This window comes from Anolis sagrei, chromosome 2 (genome assembly GCF_037176765.1).
Source record: "Anolis sagrei isolate rAnoSag1 chromosome 2, rAnoSag1.mat, whole genome shotgun sequence".
Lineage (NCBI taxonomy): Eukaryota > Metazoa > Chordata > Lepidosauria > Squamata > Dactyloidae > Anolis > Anolis sagrei.
Genome location: NC_090022.1, coordinates 254,007,552 through 254,028,498, shown reverse-complemented (window position 1 = coordinate 254,028,498; position 20,947 = coordinate 254,007,552). Strand labels below are relative to the sequence as shown.

General features: G+C 36.5%; 1 protein-coding gene across 1 annotated transcript in view; it reads right to left on the bottom strand.

Annotated features, from left to right (window-relative positions):
- Nucleotides 1-20,947, bottom strand: part of KIAA0825 (KIAA0825 ortholog) — a 225,246-nt gene that overhangs the window by 106,232 nt on the left and 98,067 nt on the right. Inside the window, exons 14-17 of the mRNA XM_060761787.2 lie at nucleotides 20,648-20,836; nucleotides 15,706-15,939; nucleotides 10,664-11,072; nucleotides 3,165-3,324 (exon numbers count right to left, since the gene is read on the bottom strand). Of these exons, the coding sequence (XP_060617770.2) occupies nucleotides 3,165-3,324; nucleotides 10,664-11,072; nucleotides 15,706-15,939; nucleotides 20,648-20,836 (992 nt within the window). The remainder of the gene's footprint in view (nucleotides 1-3,164; nucleotides 3,325-10,663; nucleotides 11,073-15,705; nucleotides 15,940-20,647; nucleotides 20,837-20,947) is intronic.

Genomic DNA, 20,947 nt, shown 5'->3' with positions numbered 1-20,947 from the left:
CCTGATTTAGCTCTGGTGACAATTGCTTAGTGGTGTCTCACCTAAACTGCTGCAACACATTCTAAATGTTTAGATATTTTGGAAAGTGCTCAGAAACCTGACCAAAAGAGTTGTAACCAGACTGTTGATTGGGTCTGTTAGGGGAAGCACATAATTCCTGTATTACAACAGCTCATCTGGCTACAGGTCTTCAAAGGACAATTCAAAGTGCCTATCCAGAATGAGCTTAAGCTATCTGAAACATAACCTTTCATATGGTCTGCTCAGGCTTTAAATATAAAGCCCTCCAACTGGAGATAAAGACTTTTGATTTCAGATTCATTCTTCTTGTCCATATTATCTTGCTCCTGATTTGGGAGCACCCTTGGATTTTTGAAACCGTTTGGATGTTACTGGCTTCTTGATTACTTCTGATACTGGTAGACCTGCACTTTGTGTTGGAATTTGGACTGCCTGGATAGATCCTTCCACCAGTTCCTTTCATGGCTGATGTCCCGTGACTCCCTGTGCTGGACCATTGAGTGGTTCTGACTTATTCTGAAAAAAATTGTGAAATTGCTTGCCTCAGCTGGCTACAGGTCTACAGTTCTAAACAGTCTTCTGATGATGCTGATATATGCCTAGTAATCCCCAATCATCTATATAAATAAAAATGTAATGTTCGTTTGTGGGAGTAACATAACTCAAAAACCACTGGATGAATTGACACAAAATTTGGACATAATACACCTATAAGGCCAACAAGTGACCATCACTCATAAAAACACTGAAAAACACAGGGGAAAGGACTTTAAAATCCATAAAAACAAAAAGACGCTACAGTACATGCGCAAAACGATTCCCCTGGCAAACAAAACACACAATAGCATATCCACACTCCCTTCCGGACTCCAGCTCCCAGCATCCCCTAGACCAGGTCCTTTAGGAGAGGAGGAGGATTCAAATGCACTGCTTCCAAGCGGCAAGCTTTCTTCTTCTTGGATTTTTTTGAGAGCATCCCAATCCCTGCATATTTCCGATTTCCTATTCCTGGACTGCAACTCCCAGCAATCCCCCAGATACATAGATTAGATAGAGATAGGTAGGTAAGTAGATCAGGGTGACTGCTGGGAGTTGCAGTCCAAAATAGGTAGAGAGGGAAGAAAGGGAAGAAAGAAGAAGGGAAAGAAAAAGGGGGGTGAAGGAAGGGAAGAGGAAGAGAAGGAAGGAAGGAAGGAAAGAGGGAGGGAAGGAGGGAAGAAGGAAGAGAAAGAAAGGAGAGAGATAGAGGGAGGGAAGGTTGGTCACAGCAACCTGCGGCGGTTACAGCTAATCTATATAAATAAAAATGTAATGATCGTTTGTGGGATTAACATAACTCAAAAACCACTGGACGAATTGCCGCCAAATTTGGCCACAAGACACCTACTAACCCAAGGAGTGACCATCACTAAGAAAAAAAAATTGATTTTGTCATTTGGGAGTTGTAGTTGCTGGGATTTATAGTCAACCTACAATCAAAAAGCATTCTGAATACCAACGATGGAACTGAACCAAATGTGGCACACAGGACTCCTAGGACCAACAGAAAACACTAAAAGAGTTTGGTGAGCATTGACCTTAAGTTTGGGAGTTGTAGTTCAATACATCTAGAGAGCACTGTGGACTCAAACAATGATGAATCTGTACCAAACTAGGTATGAATATTTCATATGCCCATATGTGAACACAGATGGAGTTTGTGGGAAATAGACCTTAACATTTGGGAGTTGTAGTTACTGGGATTTATAGAAAATACTTAAGGCCATCCGGTTCAATTCCCTTCACCAGGGCAAGAAAATATAATCAAAGCCCTCCTGACAAAGAGCCATCCAGCCATAGATAGGAATAGATATATATGATTCACACACATACAGATTAGTATCATAGATTTGAAAGGGACCCCTAAAGAAGGACAATTATACGTTGCATGTTCCTGAGTAGGCAAACCAGATAATCTCTACATCAACACTGACAAAGAAACAACAAGAAATACTGTTTAACCGCAAGCATAAAGAAATAACATATATTAGAAACCAACACTTCCTCGTTACTTTATTTTCCAGATCACCAGACTGGGTCACAGCAACACGTGGCAGGGGATGGCTAGTATGGAAATAAAGTTTCAAGGTCTCAGCTAATACTTGCAGGATTTATAAGGTTCCAGGTGCCTATAATCTATCATGATTAAGACTGTTTACAAACTAGTTTGGATCCTAGTTTGTCTTCTGCATAGATATTTCAAACCCAAGGTATACCTGGTAAATTTATATGACAGTAAAAGGTTTCTTCCTTCAATTTCTCTAGTAATTAAAGCAGTAAGCTCAAAACTATTTTGATTTATTCACAGGATCCATGTTTTAACCTTTGCTAAGCTTTACAGCATGAAAAGAAATGAACTGAAGTAAAGAGTAAACATAGCCTAAGGCTGAGAAAAATATTGCACCTGCTCTTTCATTTGTATTGCTTAACTGTAAAATTATACATATAAATGTGATGCATGGGCAATGTCACCCCATATTTGCAGGCACTGAGAGTGTTTTCTTGTATGTTGTCTCAGAGAGAAAAAACAAGACAAAACTACAACAAAAGACAGTTTAGAAAGAGATGCTAATGTATCCAACAGTGGTCGGAGTTGGCACATTACTAACAAAGCTGCTCTTACTTTGGTAACATAATCTTTACTGAAGACAAGTTAGTGGATGAAAATACAGCTTTGCTATTCTAATGTAATCTACACATACAAATTTATATTTCACTTTGATTTTTTACACTGAAGGAAAGTGGTTATTCTTTTAATTTTGTTTTCTTTAAATCAGTAATAAGAAACAGTAATGAGCAGTATTAATTTCTTACTGTTAACTGCTAGCTTCTTCCATTGTCTATGAAATGCAATTCAGGAATAAGTTAATGAAGCATGCCACAGTTTAAGCACATAAATAAAAGGCATATAATTTCATCTAAAGCAACCTTTTCTAAATAAATGCAGAAAAGCTTAAACTGAACAGTCTGACACGGTGCAATATTGAGTTAGTTATTGACTTTAGGAAGCATTATCAGCTCCTTGACTAACCCTTAGCTGCCAGCAGACGCTGCCTCAGGCCACTACACACCTAATTGCTCGGTAAAAAAGGCTGTTTCCCTACCTCATTGAGCTGGATGATGTGATAAATTTGCCTCAGGTATTCACTGCCACCTGGTTTGTGGCAGATATCCAGGACCATCATGTTTATTTTCTGCTCAGTCAATTCAAGCTCAATAGCTTCCTCCTCTAGGTTTCTATCATCTTCTGCAGTAGTAACAATACTTGGGGGGAAAATAAGCAAAAGTATTACAAGAAAATGAAGAATGTTACTGATAGAGGGAAGGGGACTGAAAAGGAACGTTAATCCACTAGAGTAATACCATTACAGTCACAGATATGGTTTGCAGTACACAAAACTATCAAAATGAGCTTCTGAAAGGATGCTTTAAAGTAGATAGAAATATTAAGTCTACAAACAGTTCAACAGTTCAGAATCATTTCCTTTTCTTCCTTTTATGTTCTCATATTTCCACATTGATGATGTTATAAAATGCTGTCTTAATCTAAACAAACAAAAAAACTTTACATGTTAAAAACCAAAAGTAATAATATAAATATTAGACAAAAAGAATATATCTGAGGTAAAAAAACAAAACAAAACCCTGCATTCTTTCTTTGGCAACATTTCAGTGCTTGTCATATTTTATATCCTGAATAAAATGCCGCAGAAGTGGTCATTATACTAAGTGCAGGTTAGAAATCCTATATCTTAAAAGGTTTCTTCCAGGCCACTTATGTGTAACTTTATACATTTATTCCTTCCAGGAAGGGTAGTGAGAAACCTGTCTCTCCACACTTTTTTATTTGTAAGGTTGAAGTTTACTTGCGCACTTTATTTTCTAATAGCGAAGCTTTTATACATTATTATCTGAATTGTTGTATTTAGGTTTTGTCGGACCATTTTGACCCAGTTAACATCACTGGCCACTCAGTCAACTCACGTATCTTGGTGAACCTTTGTTGGAGTCAGTAAATTAATGTGGATGTTTTATGTTTAGGTTTTATGTTAGATATAATTTGATGTCAAGTTACAAGTTGTTTTCATATGTGGGGTTGTTTTAGGTTATTATGTTTGTATTTGTTGTTGTTCTGAAGAACTGAATGTTTGCCTTTTTTTGTTTGTTGGAATTCGCCCTCAGTCCCCTTGGGAAGATAGGGTGGAATATAAATAAAGTTTTATTATAGTATTATATTATTATAATATTGTTTCGTCCAGCTCCTGGGATAATATTGAAAACCATCTTGACTGGCATGCTAAAAACACCATAAACTGATAGGTTGTGAATAGTAGTATACTATTATAATATTGCAGAAGTGACCGTGTAACATTATGAATGAAATCAATATTATTTTGTTTACTGTTATAAACAATATGTGAAAGGTGAGCCTATGTCTACAAAGATGTAAGCCACAGTGGAACTCATGCTCAGTTAAAAGGATATAGTTCTGCAGCCTCAATGATGCAGATTTCAGCTGTAAACTGCAATTAATAATTTCAACCAGACCCATGTTATATTTGTTCTTGTAGGCTTCCCAGTTTGACTGCTACAAAACTACATAGGACATTAGAAATAATATAGGTTCAAAATACAACTCCTTGACCCCACTGATAGTAAATAATTTCATAGCTACTACAAGTTCCTATTTATTTCTGTGCTGAATAATAATGAATACTACCTGAAGGAATCCAGAAAATAATGTATTCCTATATTTAAAAGCTACATTTTTGAAGGTATATATGTGATACAAGGGAATTTTAGATGAAACTGCTTAGAGGATGACATTGAAAAAGTTGAGGCCCTCTGACAAAGGAGTGTATCGGTGTCAGCACCCGCACGGTATCCTTTCCTGTCCATCACTGTGCAGGTGGAGCAGATGATTGGATTCAGTCAGTGCTGTGATTAATGAGTTCCTCTCTGGATTTGGGACTGCCTATCAATCATGTCATTAGGGAGAATGTGCCCTGAAAGAGGCAGACCTCAGCCAAGGAATAACTGCATTCATCTTAATCTTTATATGCACCCAGTCAGGCAACTCAGGGTCACCATGATGAAAAATAATAATCTTCAACTCAACAAATTATTTTGCAAAGGCAGACATTGCTTTACTTTTGGGACTGTGTGTTCTCCAGAATCTTAGTTGACTGTTTATATAGCTTGGGTCCTAACAACAAAGTGAAGGATATTTTAATGAACAGGAATGCTTTTAGACAGTACACAAGTCAGGCAATGATGACGGTTGCCACTTTTCTCAGACTTTTCATTGCTTCCATTAGATCTGCATGCATCAACTGTGGTATTTTATTCAAGTAAAATAATACATTTAATATGTTGAAGGGGAATACAGCTCCCTTATTCTGACAAATTATACTCAGTCTGCAAAACCATTGTTCAGTTTACAGTAATGCAAATTATTTGGAAAACCAGTTATTATATGTGTTTTTGTAGGTTTTTCGGGCCATATGGCCATGTTCTAGAAGCATTATCTCCTGACGTTTCACCTGCATCTATGACAGGCATCCTCAGAGGTTATGAGTCTATTGGAAACTAGGAAAATTGGGTTAATATATCTGTGGAATATCTAGGGTGGGCGAAAGAACTCTTGTCGGTTGGAGCTAGGTGTGAATGTTTCAATTGGCCACCTTGATTAGCATTCGATGGCCTGGCAGTTTTTTGGTGTGGCTTGTTAGTGCCTGGGGGAATCTTTTGTTGAGAGGTGATTAGCTGTCCCTGATTGTTTCCTGTCTGGAGTTTCCCTGTTTTTCTGTTATAATTTTAGAGGTTTTTTTAAATAGTGGTAGCCAGATTTTGTTCATTTTCATGGTTTTTTCCTTTCTGTTCAAATTGTCCACATGCTTACGAATTTCAATGGCTTCTCTGTGTAGCCTGACATGATGGTTGTTAGAGTGGTCCAGCATTTCTGTGTTCTCAAATAATATGCTGTGTCCAGGTTGGTTCATCATGTTCCTTGATTCGTGTTTGGGTGCTGCGTTTGGTGGTCCCCAAGCAGACATTTCCACTGGTGCACAGTATACAGTAGACTCCTGCAAAGGTGAGAGGATCCCTCTTGTCCTTTGTGAATGTATCATTTGTTGGATTTTCTTAGTGGGTCTGTAGATAGTTTGCAGGTCATGTTTCCTCATCGGCTTCCCTGTGCAGTCAGTAGTTCCCTTGATGTATGGCAAGAACACTTTTCCTCTGGATCTTTGTTTTTACTCTCGTGGCTTGTTCTCGGTCTTGTGGCTTTTCTGATGTCTGTGGTGGAGTATCCATTGGTTTGTAAAGTCCAATTTAGGTGGTTCAGTTTGTCTTGGAGGAGGTGGGGTTCGCAGATTCTTTTTGCATGGTCTGTCAGGGTTTTAATCATGCTTCTTTTTTGACTTAGGTGATGGTTGGAGTTGTTATGTAGGTATCTATCCGTGTGTAAACTGTGTGACCCAATTGTTGATCTGGTTTGTGGATGACTAGGACATCTAGAAAAGGCAGTTTCCCTTCATTTTCTTTTTCTATGGTGAACTGGATGTTTGGGTGGATGCTGTTAAGGTGGTCCAGGAACCTGTTCAGTTCTTCTTCTCCATGGCTCCGAATGGTGAAGGCATCATCCATATATCTGAACCATATAGTGGGCTTGTTTGTTGCTGTTTCCAGGGCTTGTTTTTCAAAGTGTTCCATGTAGACATTTGTTATGACTGGGCTGAGAGGGCCCCCCATAGCTATTCCATTTCTCTGTTCCCAGAATTCACTGTCCCACTTAAAGTAGCTTGTGGTGAGGCAATGGTGAAACAGAGCTGTGATGTCTTCTGGGAACTTCTGGTTGATTCGTGCGATGGTATCTGCTAATGGGATCTTGGTAAATAGAGACACCACATCGAAGATGATTAGTTTATCATGGTTATTGAGCTTGAGGTTGCTGATTTTTTTCTATTAAGTGAGCTGAGTCCTTGATGTAGGGCGTAGTGAGCCCAATATGGGTTTGTAACTGTGCAGCCAAAATTTTTGCTAAATCGTATGTAGGGGATCTAATGGCACTCACGATGGGTCTGAATGGGGTGAAGTTCTTATAGATTAGGTTCTTGTGGGCTTTTTCGGGCTATAGAGCCATTTTCTAGAGGCATTTCTCCTGACGTTTCGCCTGCATCTATGGCAAGCATCCTCAGAGGTTGTGAGGTCTGTTGGAAGTAGGAAAAATGGGTTTATATATCTGTGGAATGGCTGGGGTGGGGCAAGGAGCTCTTCCCTGCTGCAGTTAGGTGTGAATGTTTAGCTGATCACCTTCATTAGCATTTGAAGGCCTGCCTGAGCCTGGGAAAATCTGTTGCTGGGAGGTGTTAATATGTGCCTGGTTTTTTCCTCTCTGTTGTTTAGCTGTTATAATTTTAGAGTTTTTTAATACTGGTAGCCAGATTTTGTTCATTTTCATGGTCTCTTCCTTTCTGTTGAAATTGTCCACATGCTTGTGGATTTCAATGGCTTCTCTGTGTAGTCTGACATGGTGGTTGTTGGTGTGGTCCAGCATTTCTGTGTTCTCAAATAATATGCTGTGTCCAGGCTGGTTCATCAGGTGCTCTGCTATGGCTGACTTCTCTGGTTGAAGTAGTCTGCAGTGCCTTTCATGTTCCTTGATGCGTGTCTGGGCGCTGCATTTGGTGGTCCCTATGTAGACTTGTCCACAGCTGCATGGTATACAGTAGACTCCTGCAGAGGTGAGAGGATCCCTCTTGTCCTTTGCTGAACGTAGCATTTGTTGGATTTTCTTGGTGGGTTTGTAGATTGTTTGTATGTTGTGTTTCCTCATCAGCTTCCCTATGCGATCAGTGGTTCCCTTGATGTATGGCAGGAATACTTTTCCTCTGGGTGGATCTTCATCTTTACTCTTGTGGCTTGTTCTTGGTCTTGCAGCTCTTCTGATGTCTGAGGTGGAGTATCCATTGGCCTGGAGAGCCCAGTTGAGGTGGTTCAGTTCATCTTGGAGGAGGTGGAGTTCGCAGATTCTTTTTGCACTGTCTGCCAAGGCTTTAATGGTGCTTCTTTTTTGACTTGGGTGATGGTTGGAATTTTTATGTAGATATCTATCTGTGTGTGTGGGTTTTCTGTAGACGGTGTGACCCAATTGTTGATCTGGTTTGCGGATGACTAGGACATCTAGAAAAGGCAGTCTTCCTTCATTTTCTTTTTCCATGGTGAACTGGATGTTTGGGTGGATGCTGTTCAGATGTTCCAGGAACCTGTTGAGTTCTTCTTCTCCATGGCTCCAAGGCTCCAATCCTTCTTATAGATTGTTGGGAGTCCATAAAGCCTAGGTGGAAGGGCTTCTGATCTGCATAGTTGTTGGCATATGTCAAAGCTGATCGAGGAGTTCTTGATCAGTGTTAGTTTTTCTGGTTATTTTGGAGGCTGGGTCTTGTTTTAGTTTTTTGTATATTGTGGGATCCAGGAGTTGTCTGATCTTTTGTATTGTTCTGTTTCCATTATTATTGTGGCATTCCCCTTGTTTGCTGAGAGAATGATGATGTCTGGATCAGAGTTGAAGTTTCTGGTGGCTTGCCTTTCCTTCCTTGTTATGTTGCTGGGGGAAAGTTTTGCCTTTCTCAGGAAACTTGCTGTTTCCCCTCTTGCTTCTTCAGCTTCTTCCCCGGGAAAGGTGGTAAATTGCTGATTTGACTTTGGCAATGATGTTTTCTACTGGGATCCTGGTGGTGGTCACAGCAAAATTGCCTCCTTTTGCTAGTATGGATACTTGGTCTTCAGAGAGTGGTCTGTCTGTCAGGTTGATGATGGGCCACGGTATATCCAGTTCTGGTTTCAGCTGTTGCTTTTGGTGTTTGTGGAATTTTTGTTTTTGTCTATTGGTGTGGAGAGCCGTGTCTTCATTTTTCTGTAGGTGAGGTTGTCTATTTTGTCCCAGTCCTGGTAATTTATCTTTAGGCTGATGTTGATATGGAGGTGCAACAGTTCCTTGCATGTGTTTGTGAGTTCTTTGTGGATGGTGTGAATTCTCTCATAAGAGGTTGCGTTCCAGGCAGTCATAGATCTGGTGAGCCTGTGGTGTTTTGAAAGTCCTTTTGGCTGTGAGAAATCATGGGATAGTATCTGTGTCTCTTCAGGACCAAGAAAGCACATCTACTGTGCTCCCTGACTTTCCTTCTATGCTGCAGAAACACAGATACTACACATCTCAGTTTTTAGTTTGATCCATTTACATATATTAGATTTTTTTAAAAACAAAATTTGAACGACTTCCAACATTCCAAACTGAATTATGTTATAGACCTAGTAACACCTCTTTCTTATTTCTGTTATCATAGATAGCATTTAGAATTAGTCTTTTAATCACTGGATTAGAGTTTGCAAATGAGTAATAAATGCAAACATAAAGATTATAAAGGTCAATGACCGTTGGTGTGATACTATTACAGATTCATACAATTCCTGCCAGCCAAAATATTCTACCAATAACATAGCAGAAACCTTGCACAGAATTAATGTATTTTCATTTGCATTGATGACCCAATCTTGTAGAACTACTTTTCCAGTATAAATTCTAAGTACCAGAAAATTAGTAAGTTTGCCTTTATGAAGTAGGAATTAAATAAGCACATACTTCTGTTGTTTCAACCATTATAACTAGCAAGGATATAATAATAAATTATCCTACATGCCACCAATAGTAAAATCCTCATAATTCAGATAGCTATAAAACATTTAATTTCATTCAACTTTTTGTAAAATCTTCCCAAAGCTGGGAGCCTGGCATGAAAGTCTGGAAAGATTTTTGCTTTTTTCATAATGCAGTGGGTGTTTCTCTTGGTAATTCTGAAATGCTCCAGTTTCCCTCTGGATATGCTGTTATTTTATGAAATTAAAAATGCTTATTTGTTCCTAATCAGAGAAATCCCTCTGTATGGACTACATCCTTAATTTAATCTCCATATAAAAGTAATTGCCAGAATATGTGTTCAGATGCACAAAGAGAAAAAATAAGATTTTTCTTATGTTTAATTAATACAGGCAGGCAGTCCCCAAATTACTTATGAACAAGATAGTTCTGTAGCTTTGTTATTAAGCTGAATTTGTATGTAAGCCAGAACACGTACATTTTAAAGTGTAACTCTAGCCATACATATATATAGTGGGGGGGGGGGGGTTAGCTTTGGATAGCACAGGGAATGATTGACACCCCTGTGGTGTTTGTTTTGCTGTCTGTGCCCTTGTTCAGAAACTTTCATCCCACTTTCTGTCCCTGTGATAACTAGATTTTGAAAAAATTGTCTTGTTGTGGAAACAAGGATTAGTGAGAAAGTTTCATTGGAGACACCTTTTCCCTGTGATAACTCTTTCAGGGGAGAATTTACCTTAAAGGGGTAATTTCTTTCACTTCCCGTTCTTAACTATGAGTTGTTTGTAAGCTGGATGTTTGTAACTTGGAGACTGCCTGTACTGTGAATCAGAGCCTTATGAGAACAGTAAATAATTTTACTATAAAATGTTTTATTCTAAAATATGCTGCATATACAAGTGATGATCACACACACAAAAAGCACAGAACATTAATTTTTCTTACCAGTCTATGCTCAGTTTTCGTGCCTTTAGTAACTGGTTTTCGATCCAATTTGGTCTTTGCTGTTCAATACTCTGTATAATCTTGTGTGTCACTTGTTTAGGGCTACTTTTCTTTTTTCCTATAATACTTTCCAAACATATACGAACTAAGTTGAGCTTCTCTTTGCTCCATCTGTCAAGTGTTGTTCCCGTTAAATGCTCTGTGGTATTTCCATCCTCAAATATCCGGCAGATGATTACAATCAAGATCCAGACAAGAAGACCAGCCTTTTTGGATTCAATAAAATTTTTGGGCATTTTTTTCTCAGACAGAAAAAAGAAATACTTAATTGGGGGAGGTAAACATGCAATCACTGTAGGCAACTTGCTGATTACAATAGATATTGCATGGGCAGCAAGCCTTGTGAAACCTTCAAAAAAGAGAGGAAAAAATAAATAATGAATATTGAACAATCTTATATTACAAAATAGTTTTGAACACTGAATGTTGATGTCTAATGTTGAAGACAGCTGAGATGCACAACCCCATTTCGTCTGCCTGTTGTAACGTACCATCCTATGTGGCTAAGGGGTGAATTTGATGACATTGGTGCAGCTATGCAGATGAAACCAATAAAATGACTCCTACATATGAATGAAGTGATCACAGAAAATCTCACTAAATAATGGCTTAGTTAAAACATCTATAAATTCTTTCTAGAGAAGGAAAATTCACGAACAGGCTCTTCATATGATCAGACATTTCACACTACTATCAGACCTATTTTAATAGTAACTCTCAAGAAATCAGAAACTGCTAATCCCTATGGGAACCAGTTAACTGAGCTTACAGTAATGAGAGAAAGCAATACAAAACCAACAACTGGAAGACAGAAAATTTAAAAAGTCATACTAAAGTTATAGGGCAAAATGCACTAAAATGTTACAGTTTTAACGTTGTGTTATATATATATATATATATATATATATATATATATATATATATATATCTTGTGATGCTCATAACACATTTACAATAAATTAGTTCTGGTTCTAAACATAGTGATCTGTATAATAGATTGTAAATGGCATGCAGGAAAAGTTGCCATTTTAATAAAGATATTTGGTGATTATTCATATATTTTTACTACATGTAGTAAAGAATTATATTTACAAAATTACTGCAATTGACAATAAATTATTGCTGTTTTCCCCATAGAGTACGACCTGTGTCTCCATTCCAAGACATTTTCTGCATACCTGAAACTGTGTATAATACCAAACCCTATATTTTCACTATCCAGGAAGTCTCTAGGTTATGAACAAGAAAGGTTCTATAGGCTTGTTTTTAATAATAATAACATAATAATAATAGTTTGTATTTCTTGTCCGCCTCTCCTCACAGCTCGAAGCGGGTTACAGACTTACTAAAGATTTTTCTTTCTTTCTTTTTTATTAATACAGCCAGGCAGTCCTCAAGTTATGAACAAGATAGTTCTGTAGGTTTAGTCTTAAATTGAATTTGTATGTAAGTCAGAACATATACTGTATATTTTAAAGTGTAACTCTAGCCATAGGTTTTAGCTTTGGATAACACAGGGAACACACTCCTGTAGTGTTTGTTTTGCTGTCTGTGCCCCTATTCGGAAGACTTAACCTCACTTTTTGTCCCTGATCTAGAAAGACACACAAGCATTTAAAGGAGGAATATATGTATTTTGAAATGTAAGTGAAAGCATAGGTATTGTCTTTGGATAAAAAAGTTGTACTGTCTGTAAAAGTACCATATATACAAGTTGATTTCATAGCTAAGTTGAGGGCAGGGGTAAGGGCCAAAATTATGGACATTTATGTGATCCCAAGGATAAGTCAAATGTCACCAGTGCCACCTCTAAGGTCAGCCATTCCTGGTTGCTGCTACCATTTCCCTGCTCAGGCGTTCGAAAAGACTAGAAGTGGCACCATAGTGGAGGGGGTAGAGGGGGCTTCTTTTAGGTTCTCACTCAGAAAAGGGGATGTTTTTTTTAAAAACAAAAACAAAAACAAAAACCAGGAGTTAATGTACAGCACTCGTGTTGATCTCTGGATAACTCAAACCAGTTTTTGGGGAGTTCAACTAAAATTTCTAGACATATACATGTGTATATCATTGCATTCTATTGGTATTATTGCACTTCCAGTATTATACACATGCACAGACATACATTCTACAAGGAATGCTGCTTACAAATCTAGAACAGTCATCTTAATTGAATAACAGTGAGGAAAATGAAGGTAGTGACAATCAGGGTCCTGTTCTTGCCTATACCCAATTATGAGCTAAACAGATAAACTCCCTCCACTCTTGTCCCATCGTGGCAGAAGCCACACATTTGAGACCATGCAGTGGTTGAAGAGGTGTTGGTCATGCTACAGCCTCCTATAACCTGACCCTAGCCACTCTCTGTTTTCTTTTGACTGGTAACTAATTTGGGGGGGGGGGGAGCTTTGAAAAAAATCACCGGCTGCCAAGAAAGGGGCTGTCAACTAGGGATTTATTATTCTTAATGATTTTTTAAAAATGTGTTTAAAACTGCATTTAATTTATTTAGCAGTATTAGATGCCTTGAATACCACCTTTGGGAGAAAAGAAAACTGTAAATCAACTAATCACATAAAAATAAATTACACAGGTTGGTAGAATATTTTATCATTAACAATACATTTTCTTCCCACATGCATCCCCAATGTACTTGTTATGCTGTTGTCAAGGTATTCTAGAAAACTTCGTAAAAATCTAATGTTTAGTGAATGCTGGCATTGGCCTATGACCGTTGCTTTAAATTATCACAATAGAATCCCTGATAATACTCCTTTGCTTTCACTCCTTTAAGGGAATGATAGTCATTCAATAGCTGTCATTCATTCCTCTGAAAAAAAGTGGAGTGCTTAGCAAAAGCAATCCCACTGAAGGGGGGACGGGACAAAAGTTTTCTAACCTAGAAACAACAAATCATAGAATATTGGAATGCAAAAATAGAAAATGGTGTAAAATCGAAGACTGTAGGAGTAATTCACTTATAATGAAGCTCATTTCTTCATTATAGGTGAAATTTTCCTACAGTCTTTGATTTTACACAATTTTCTATTTTAAGCAGCAGGAGAACTGCTGACTAAATTCCGTGAGGCTAACAGTTAGTTTATGGCAAAAACTTTCTTCAAAGAATCCAAGAAGTGTCTGTATGCATGGACATCACTAGATGGCCAATACAGAAATCAAACAGATACTTCATAAGTGGAAGCATAAGATGGAGAATATGATAAGATTGGAGCATAGATGATAAGGTACTAATGGTAAAAGCTAGAATAAGCTAAAGAAGAAGACCTACATGAAACATTATGCAAAATTCAACATGAATAAAGAATTTAAAGACAATGTGTGAAAAACAGATATGTACTATTAAACCTAATTGACTGAGAACCAGAAGAGCTCTGGACTGATGCCAGAGATGTTGTCAGGGAAGAATGCAAAGCAAAATGAAATGAAACAAAACAAAACTCAAATCTGAAGTAAAAAAAAGAGAAGCCTCAATGATGATGGATGGACCGGACCTCCACAAGAATTTAAAGACTGATGAGAAGCAAGAATAAAAGATGAGAAAAATTCTGAAGCCTGAAGCCTGATTGCAACTATTCAATGATTATATGCAGGAACAGGGAAAATTACTATAAAAGTAAATACAGGGAAATATAAGGTAATAAAAGGGATGAACATCAGATTTCTTCCACAAGAGCCAAAAAATCAAAGGGAAATTTGGACCATGAGAACGGATACACTATGACAAGAAGGTCAAACACATTATATGACCAAATAGAAATTTTAAAATGATGAAAACAATACACATAAGAACTATATGAAAGAGATGACAGGATGACAGTCATTTGAAGAAGAACCACATGAACTAAGAATGAATACTGAAGAAAGTCAAAGTACAAAATGCAAAAGCAGGTTTAGAACTGCACATTAAGAACACAAAAACAGATTATTTACAGAACTTTAAATTAGATAATGAAGACACTGAAATAGTTCAAGAGTTTCCATACCTTGGCTCAATCAGAAGAAATACCTTGGAAGAAATCGGAATACAACTAAGGCTTGGAAAGGCAGCTTTGAAGAAACTAGAAAAGATTCTGAAGTATAAAGATATATGACTGTATACCAAAATTAGGATGGTCCATGCCATCCTATTTCCCATTTCTATTTACAGTTATGAAAGATGGGCAGTGAATAAACCTGATAGGAAGAAAATTCTGGAGAAGAGAATAACATAGACTGCTAAAAAGATAAACAAATGGGTTCTCCAGTAAATCAGGCCTGAACTCTATCTGGAAGCCAAGATGACTAAATTGAAGTTACCATTCTTTGGCCATATTGTGAGAAGATATGACTCACTAGAAAAGATGACAATAGTTGGAAAGATAGATGGCAGTAGGACAAGAGGAAGACTGCATTCCAGATGGATAGACTGAATGAAAGATGCCACAGACATGAGTCTGATTCAGACTGTTTATGATAGGGTAACTCATTCATAGGGCCATTATAAGCTGATGTTGACTTGAAGATAGCTAAGAAAATTAGCAATCTTGAAATAGGATGTCCTCCTTCCTATGTAAAACAAATATGGGTCCAGGGCACACAATGCATCCCAATTTGTGATGTGGACAGCTGCATTTTATTCTCTTCTCCAAAGGGACCTTGCTTTATATTTGTGTATGTGTTGCACATGCTCACACACACGCATAGACACACATGCCTTTAAGTCACCTGATGACTTATGTTGACCCCATTAATGTCATAGTGTTTTCTTAGGGTGTGACAGACATTGTTGGAACTTTGTAAGACAGCAATAACAATGACAGCCCTGCACTAAATGTACCAACAATCACATTCACAATCTTCTAAAAGTGTCAGTAGTTGTATTGCTATCATGTTCATTATTATGACTTGCCAATTAATTAGAATTCTTCAATTCTGATTTTAAATGAGAAACAACTATGTTGATAAGGAAATAAAAGCACACCTACATTTCCCAGATTCTTTTCTCTTCATTTCTCTAGGTGTATAATTCCATTCCTTTGGAACAGTTTTCAGCAAGCTTTCAGGAACAATTTGCTTGTGCTGATAAGTCCCATAGTTCTCTGTTGCTTCCCATGAATGCATCAAAGAAATAATCTGCTTCACTATGCCCTTTACAGAATCAATCAAAGTCCGTTTCAAGCATCTGATAACTTCTGGCTCTGATTCACCACAACTAGAAACTTTGGAGAGACAATTATTATTGTAATCTTCACCATCATGATCATCTTCATTATTAAGCATTAAGATATTTTAATCAACAGTTTTAAATATCAACATTCTAAAAACGTTTTCTATACTTTCTATGTTACAGCCATCTAACTGTAAAAAGTAACTCAATGAAATGGAACACAGTACTTTTATTATTATTATCTCAATGTGGCTTTTGTCTATACACACACTCACACACAAATATATATTAGACTATTAGACATTTCCTTTTTTCACACACATACAAGGGGAAAGGTATAAAAGTCGGGAAAGAAAGAAAGAAAGAAAGAAAGAAAGAGGGAAGTTTAGGGATAATGGAGTTATTGTTAGTAGATTAAGTCTTGACCAATATCTAATACTTTGCGCGGAAAGTGGGAGGGGGTTTACGGAGGTAAGAAAAAAGGCAATGTACATAGTTATGGTTATTACATCTAATTCTTTGTTTATACTACACTTATTTTCATTACTTAAAGTATTTAAAAGTTCATATATATCCTCTATAACAAAGAGATGAGTGATATTATCAGTTAGTTTCAAATCTGATAGTCATGCCTTCTTATATCTTCTTGTATTATCTCACATTGTTCTTTCCTCTTTTCTGACCTTCTTATGTAAAAGTTCATCTTGATTATTCTTGTCAGATTATTTCTTTTAAATTTTATCTAATTCTAATTATTGCCTAAGGAATCTAAAAATTAAAGTATTGTATAAATAAAAATTCTCTATAAACATGCCTATTGTTCTTCTTACCCTTGACAGTATACAAAGCTTATATATTTCTACATAAGTATTTCTAATCTATTTAAAAGGTGTTAAATCATCAAATTTCAAAATCTTTTAGGTGTGGGGTAGATGTATTACACAAAATTTGTATTTCTATATAAACATTCCAAATCTGATTAAGAAGTGTTGTTCCAACTATTGTCCAGATTTCTTAAATGTAGGAATAATAGATAATGCATAATGTATATAAAAGAGCAATATTCATATTTTTGATCAACAAATCCTGTTATAGCTATCTTCTTGTAATTTTTTATTAGTTTCGTGTAAGCTTCCCATTCTTCTTGAATTTTTTTAGCCAAAGTCTTGTAGCCTATTCATAATCTTTCAATGTTATATTTTTCTTGTAATCTATTTTTACCAGCTCTTCCAGTTGTGGGATAAATTTTGAATGTGACACCAGTATTACAATCCTTAGAGATGCAGTTAAGATATTCAAAAGAAAATCAAGAGACATCATTTCCTTTACATATCTTAATTGCATCTCTAAGAATTGTATTCCTGGTGTCACATTCAAAATTTATCCCACAAATCTGCAGCATTTTTCTCAAGTTTTGAGTACCCTCAAGGAATTTAAGTGGGAGCCACTCTTGTGGCCAGTGGCATATTTTCTTTCAGAACTTTTGATGGAGACTGTTGTTGTAATTGATCTTTTCCTGTTTGGTATTTTATCTCTTCCTTCATCACCTCCCTTTCTATCTTGTCTGTTTGGTCCAATATGCGAGCTAAAATTTCAAATTTGGTATCAACTTTTCTGACCCTTTTCAAGATATTATCCAGTTCATCCACTCTTTGATTAACTCTATCCACAGATTCAGTCAAGTTGCAACCTCATAATTTTATGATTTTTTTCAATTACCATTTTAAAATTATTATTATATTTATATTCCACTTTTAGCTCTTAAAAGAGACTCAAAGTGACAATTAGAAATTGACAATTACGATAATTTAATAGTTTCTCTTTCTCCTCTTCAAAACCCTATGATTGTTTTTGATCTATGTGATGATGTAGCCTACCAGGAATTAATGTAAATGGAATATATTTAGGGATTATTTTTGATGTTTTTGTCATTGACATGATCATCTTCAATATCATTTTCTTATTGTATCTGGTAAGAAACTGATGAAAAGAAAAACATGTAACAGTCCCCAAGTTACAAACAAGATAGGTTCTGTAGGTTTGTTGTAAGTTGAATTTGTATGTAAGTTGGAACAGATGCATTTTAAAGTGTAATTCCAGCCAAATACATATATAGATTTTAGCTTTAGATAGCATAGGGAAGGATTAACACTGCTGTGGTGTTTTTTTGCTGTCTGTGCCCCTGTTCAGAAGATTTCACTCCACTTTCTGTCCCTGTGATAATTGGATTTTGAAAAATGTGCCTTGTTATGGAAACAAGGATTGGTGAGAAAGCTTCAGATGGTGTAATACATATATCTCTGTGAATGCAAAACATGTGTGCCCAAAATGTTGAACTACAACTAATAAATAGTATAGTCAATTATGCAGAGAGTTGCCATCCAGCAACATGCAGAGAGAAACATGATTCTCACCCCTGATATATGTGAACAGAGAGAAAAAGAGGAATTTGTTATACTATATTTCTGACAACAGACACAATATCAGCAGTGAACTAGATTGTGTATCTGTTATTATAATTTACACAAAACTGTAAAAGTGAGGCACTTGGAAGTCTAAAATACACAGCTGTACTGTTCATTTGAAAATTACTGATGGTGTTAAACATTTGAAATAAGGAAATTAATTAATTCATTGACAAATAAACTAATAACTAAAATTTGTCAATTAGTTAAGTTAGCATTAGTTGGCCTGTTTCTAAACCACTGATTTGACGGCACATCATGGAATGTACAGAGAAAAGCAAGGTTATTATTACCATTGACCCCGGGAGCCCTTTTTGTTACTGCCACTCACAGAACTGCTCCTTTTGTTCCTTTAAAGCTAAATATCCCCAACCTAGAATTTCCTCTCAGATAGACTACAAAGTCCTTAACACAATTGTTAACTAGGGATGGTGAAGGATAGCACATATGAAGAACTGCCAGGCAGAGAAAGATTAACATCTTGCAAAATCATAGGATCTTAAAGATTCCTTAATTAACATTTTGTCACTGATATTTAGCTTTCCGTGTTTTTGTCCCACACTTAGCAATAGCCATGCACCATTCAAACATCTTATTAAAATGAATAAAGAGTGATATTAAATGTTAGGAAGAGTTAATGGGTTAATTGCAGCTATAAGACATTGCTCCACTACAAGTCTAGTAACAATTGGCTGGATAGAAATATCTATCAGTGAATCATGGGTGGAAATTTTGTAACGAAAGCTGTTTTGAGCAAAACATATGTAGAATTCCTTTCTGCAAAACTGAAAAACTGTATGCTCTCTGTCTATCCATACTTTATAAAGAATAGTGGTATCCAAAGATTAATGATATAGCACATGTATTACTCATTTAACTTAACGAGACCTATGCCTGATGAGCTTTTAAAAAAAAAGACAAATGGAGGGATGGGATTATTTCAATTTAGCTATGTGAATCTTTTGGTTAGCCCAGCATTACCAAACTACTCAAACTTGTGCAATCTACTTAAGAAAGGAATTAATCAAAAGCAGTATAAGACGGGTGGAGAGAGAACAAGGAAAAAGCAACAACAAAAAAAAGGGGGGGGGGTGTCTTAAGATTGAAGCTACTAATATGGGCACAATAATCTTCCATCTGACTCTATGCCATCCTCATGTCTACTCCAAAATATATGGGGATGGATAAATCTTTCCAGTCAATTATTCCAGTTCCCAGCAATGTGTAAGCGATAATACTGAATGATCACAGAGGGAAGGAGAGTCCACGATTTAGGCAAATTGCAACCCACCACAAATTATAATGTTTAATATTGTATATTGATCAATATCTTATAACAATGTACATCAAATAGAGGTTGAATGGCCATCTTTAGCGTTTTAACTCTGTATTCCTGATTAGTAAGAGTACTGTATTATACAGCTCTTGTGATCTCTTCCAACTGTGCAATTACACCACATAAATATTGCATAATATACAATAATATGTATTAGAAACCTGAATAAAATGGGGAGAGGGGAACACAGCACCCTTCAGAAAGATACACTATACTGATTTTAAGTATGCGTTTGCATCTGCTTCCATTTCTTGGAATGTCGAAACAAGTCCGTTTAGTTTCTCACTCCCACCTCTTTTGCTCTACGGAGTTAATTAGTAATATGTTGCAGGTTAGATACAAAGCTCCCCTTGTGATAAGAATAACTTAATATAAACTTAACAGATTATTGTTGATATTCCTCTTCATTTGTGCATCTCAGAAGGACAGGAGACACCAAGGAAGTCCAGAAAGATAAACATGTTAATAGGTCTGGTCAGGTATCAGCCTTTCACGCCTAAACAGACTGACATTCTACAAGGACTGTGGCTGCTTGGGAAGTACCCATCTACCACACTTTATTCAATTCTATATCAAAATTGTGTTCTGTCTTGTTCAGTTCCTCACTGCCCTTGGCACTTTCCCAACTATTTTTGTTGGGTTATGCTAACAAGCAAAAGAGTCATGTGATTTATTTCCTTCAGTCCTAATTCTTCTCCCTAGACCTTATTTTACTGAATCTGTCAGAGGATCAGCCACCACTCTCATTGAAATATTGTAAAAATAATTAACTTGTTAAAGTATAATAATGTCTAAAGTATTAATCAGACAATCTAGTGAGGTAAGACATATTGAGCATGAAAAATTAACGAGTTGATAATTTAATAAACTAATTAGCTAACAATATATTTCAAAGCTCTGAAAAATCAATAAAATTAGACATTTTGTAAGTAGAATAAGCTCTATCATATTTTTCAAACCTGATATATTGTGTAAATAATCCCACATCTGTTCTTTTTCCATGTAGTTCTGAAGAACATTACCAAGTGATTTTGGAGATAAGGTACAATAGGATAGAACTGTAAAGATTGCTTCTGTTAAGCTAGGTTTTCTGCTACATGTTTGGTTTATGCAAGGACTTTGCTCTCCACTTTCAGGCAAATCAGATTCTTGAAGGGAAAAGAAAGAAAGAAAAAATGCTTCAACTGTCAACACAAAATTACATTATAGAAACACACACAACTAGATCTACCATAAAATGTAGTTGCATCTGCATATTC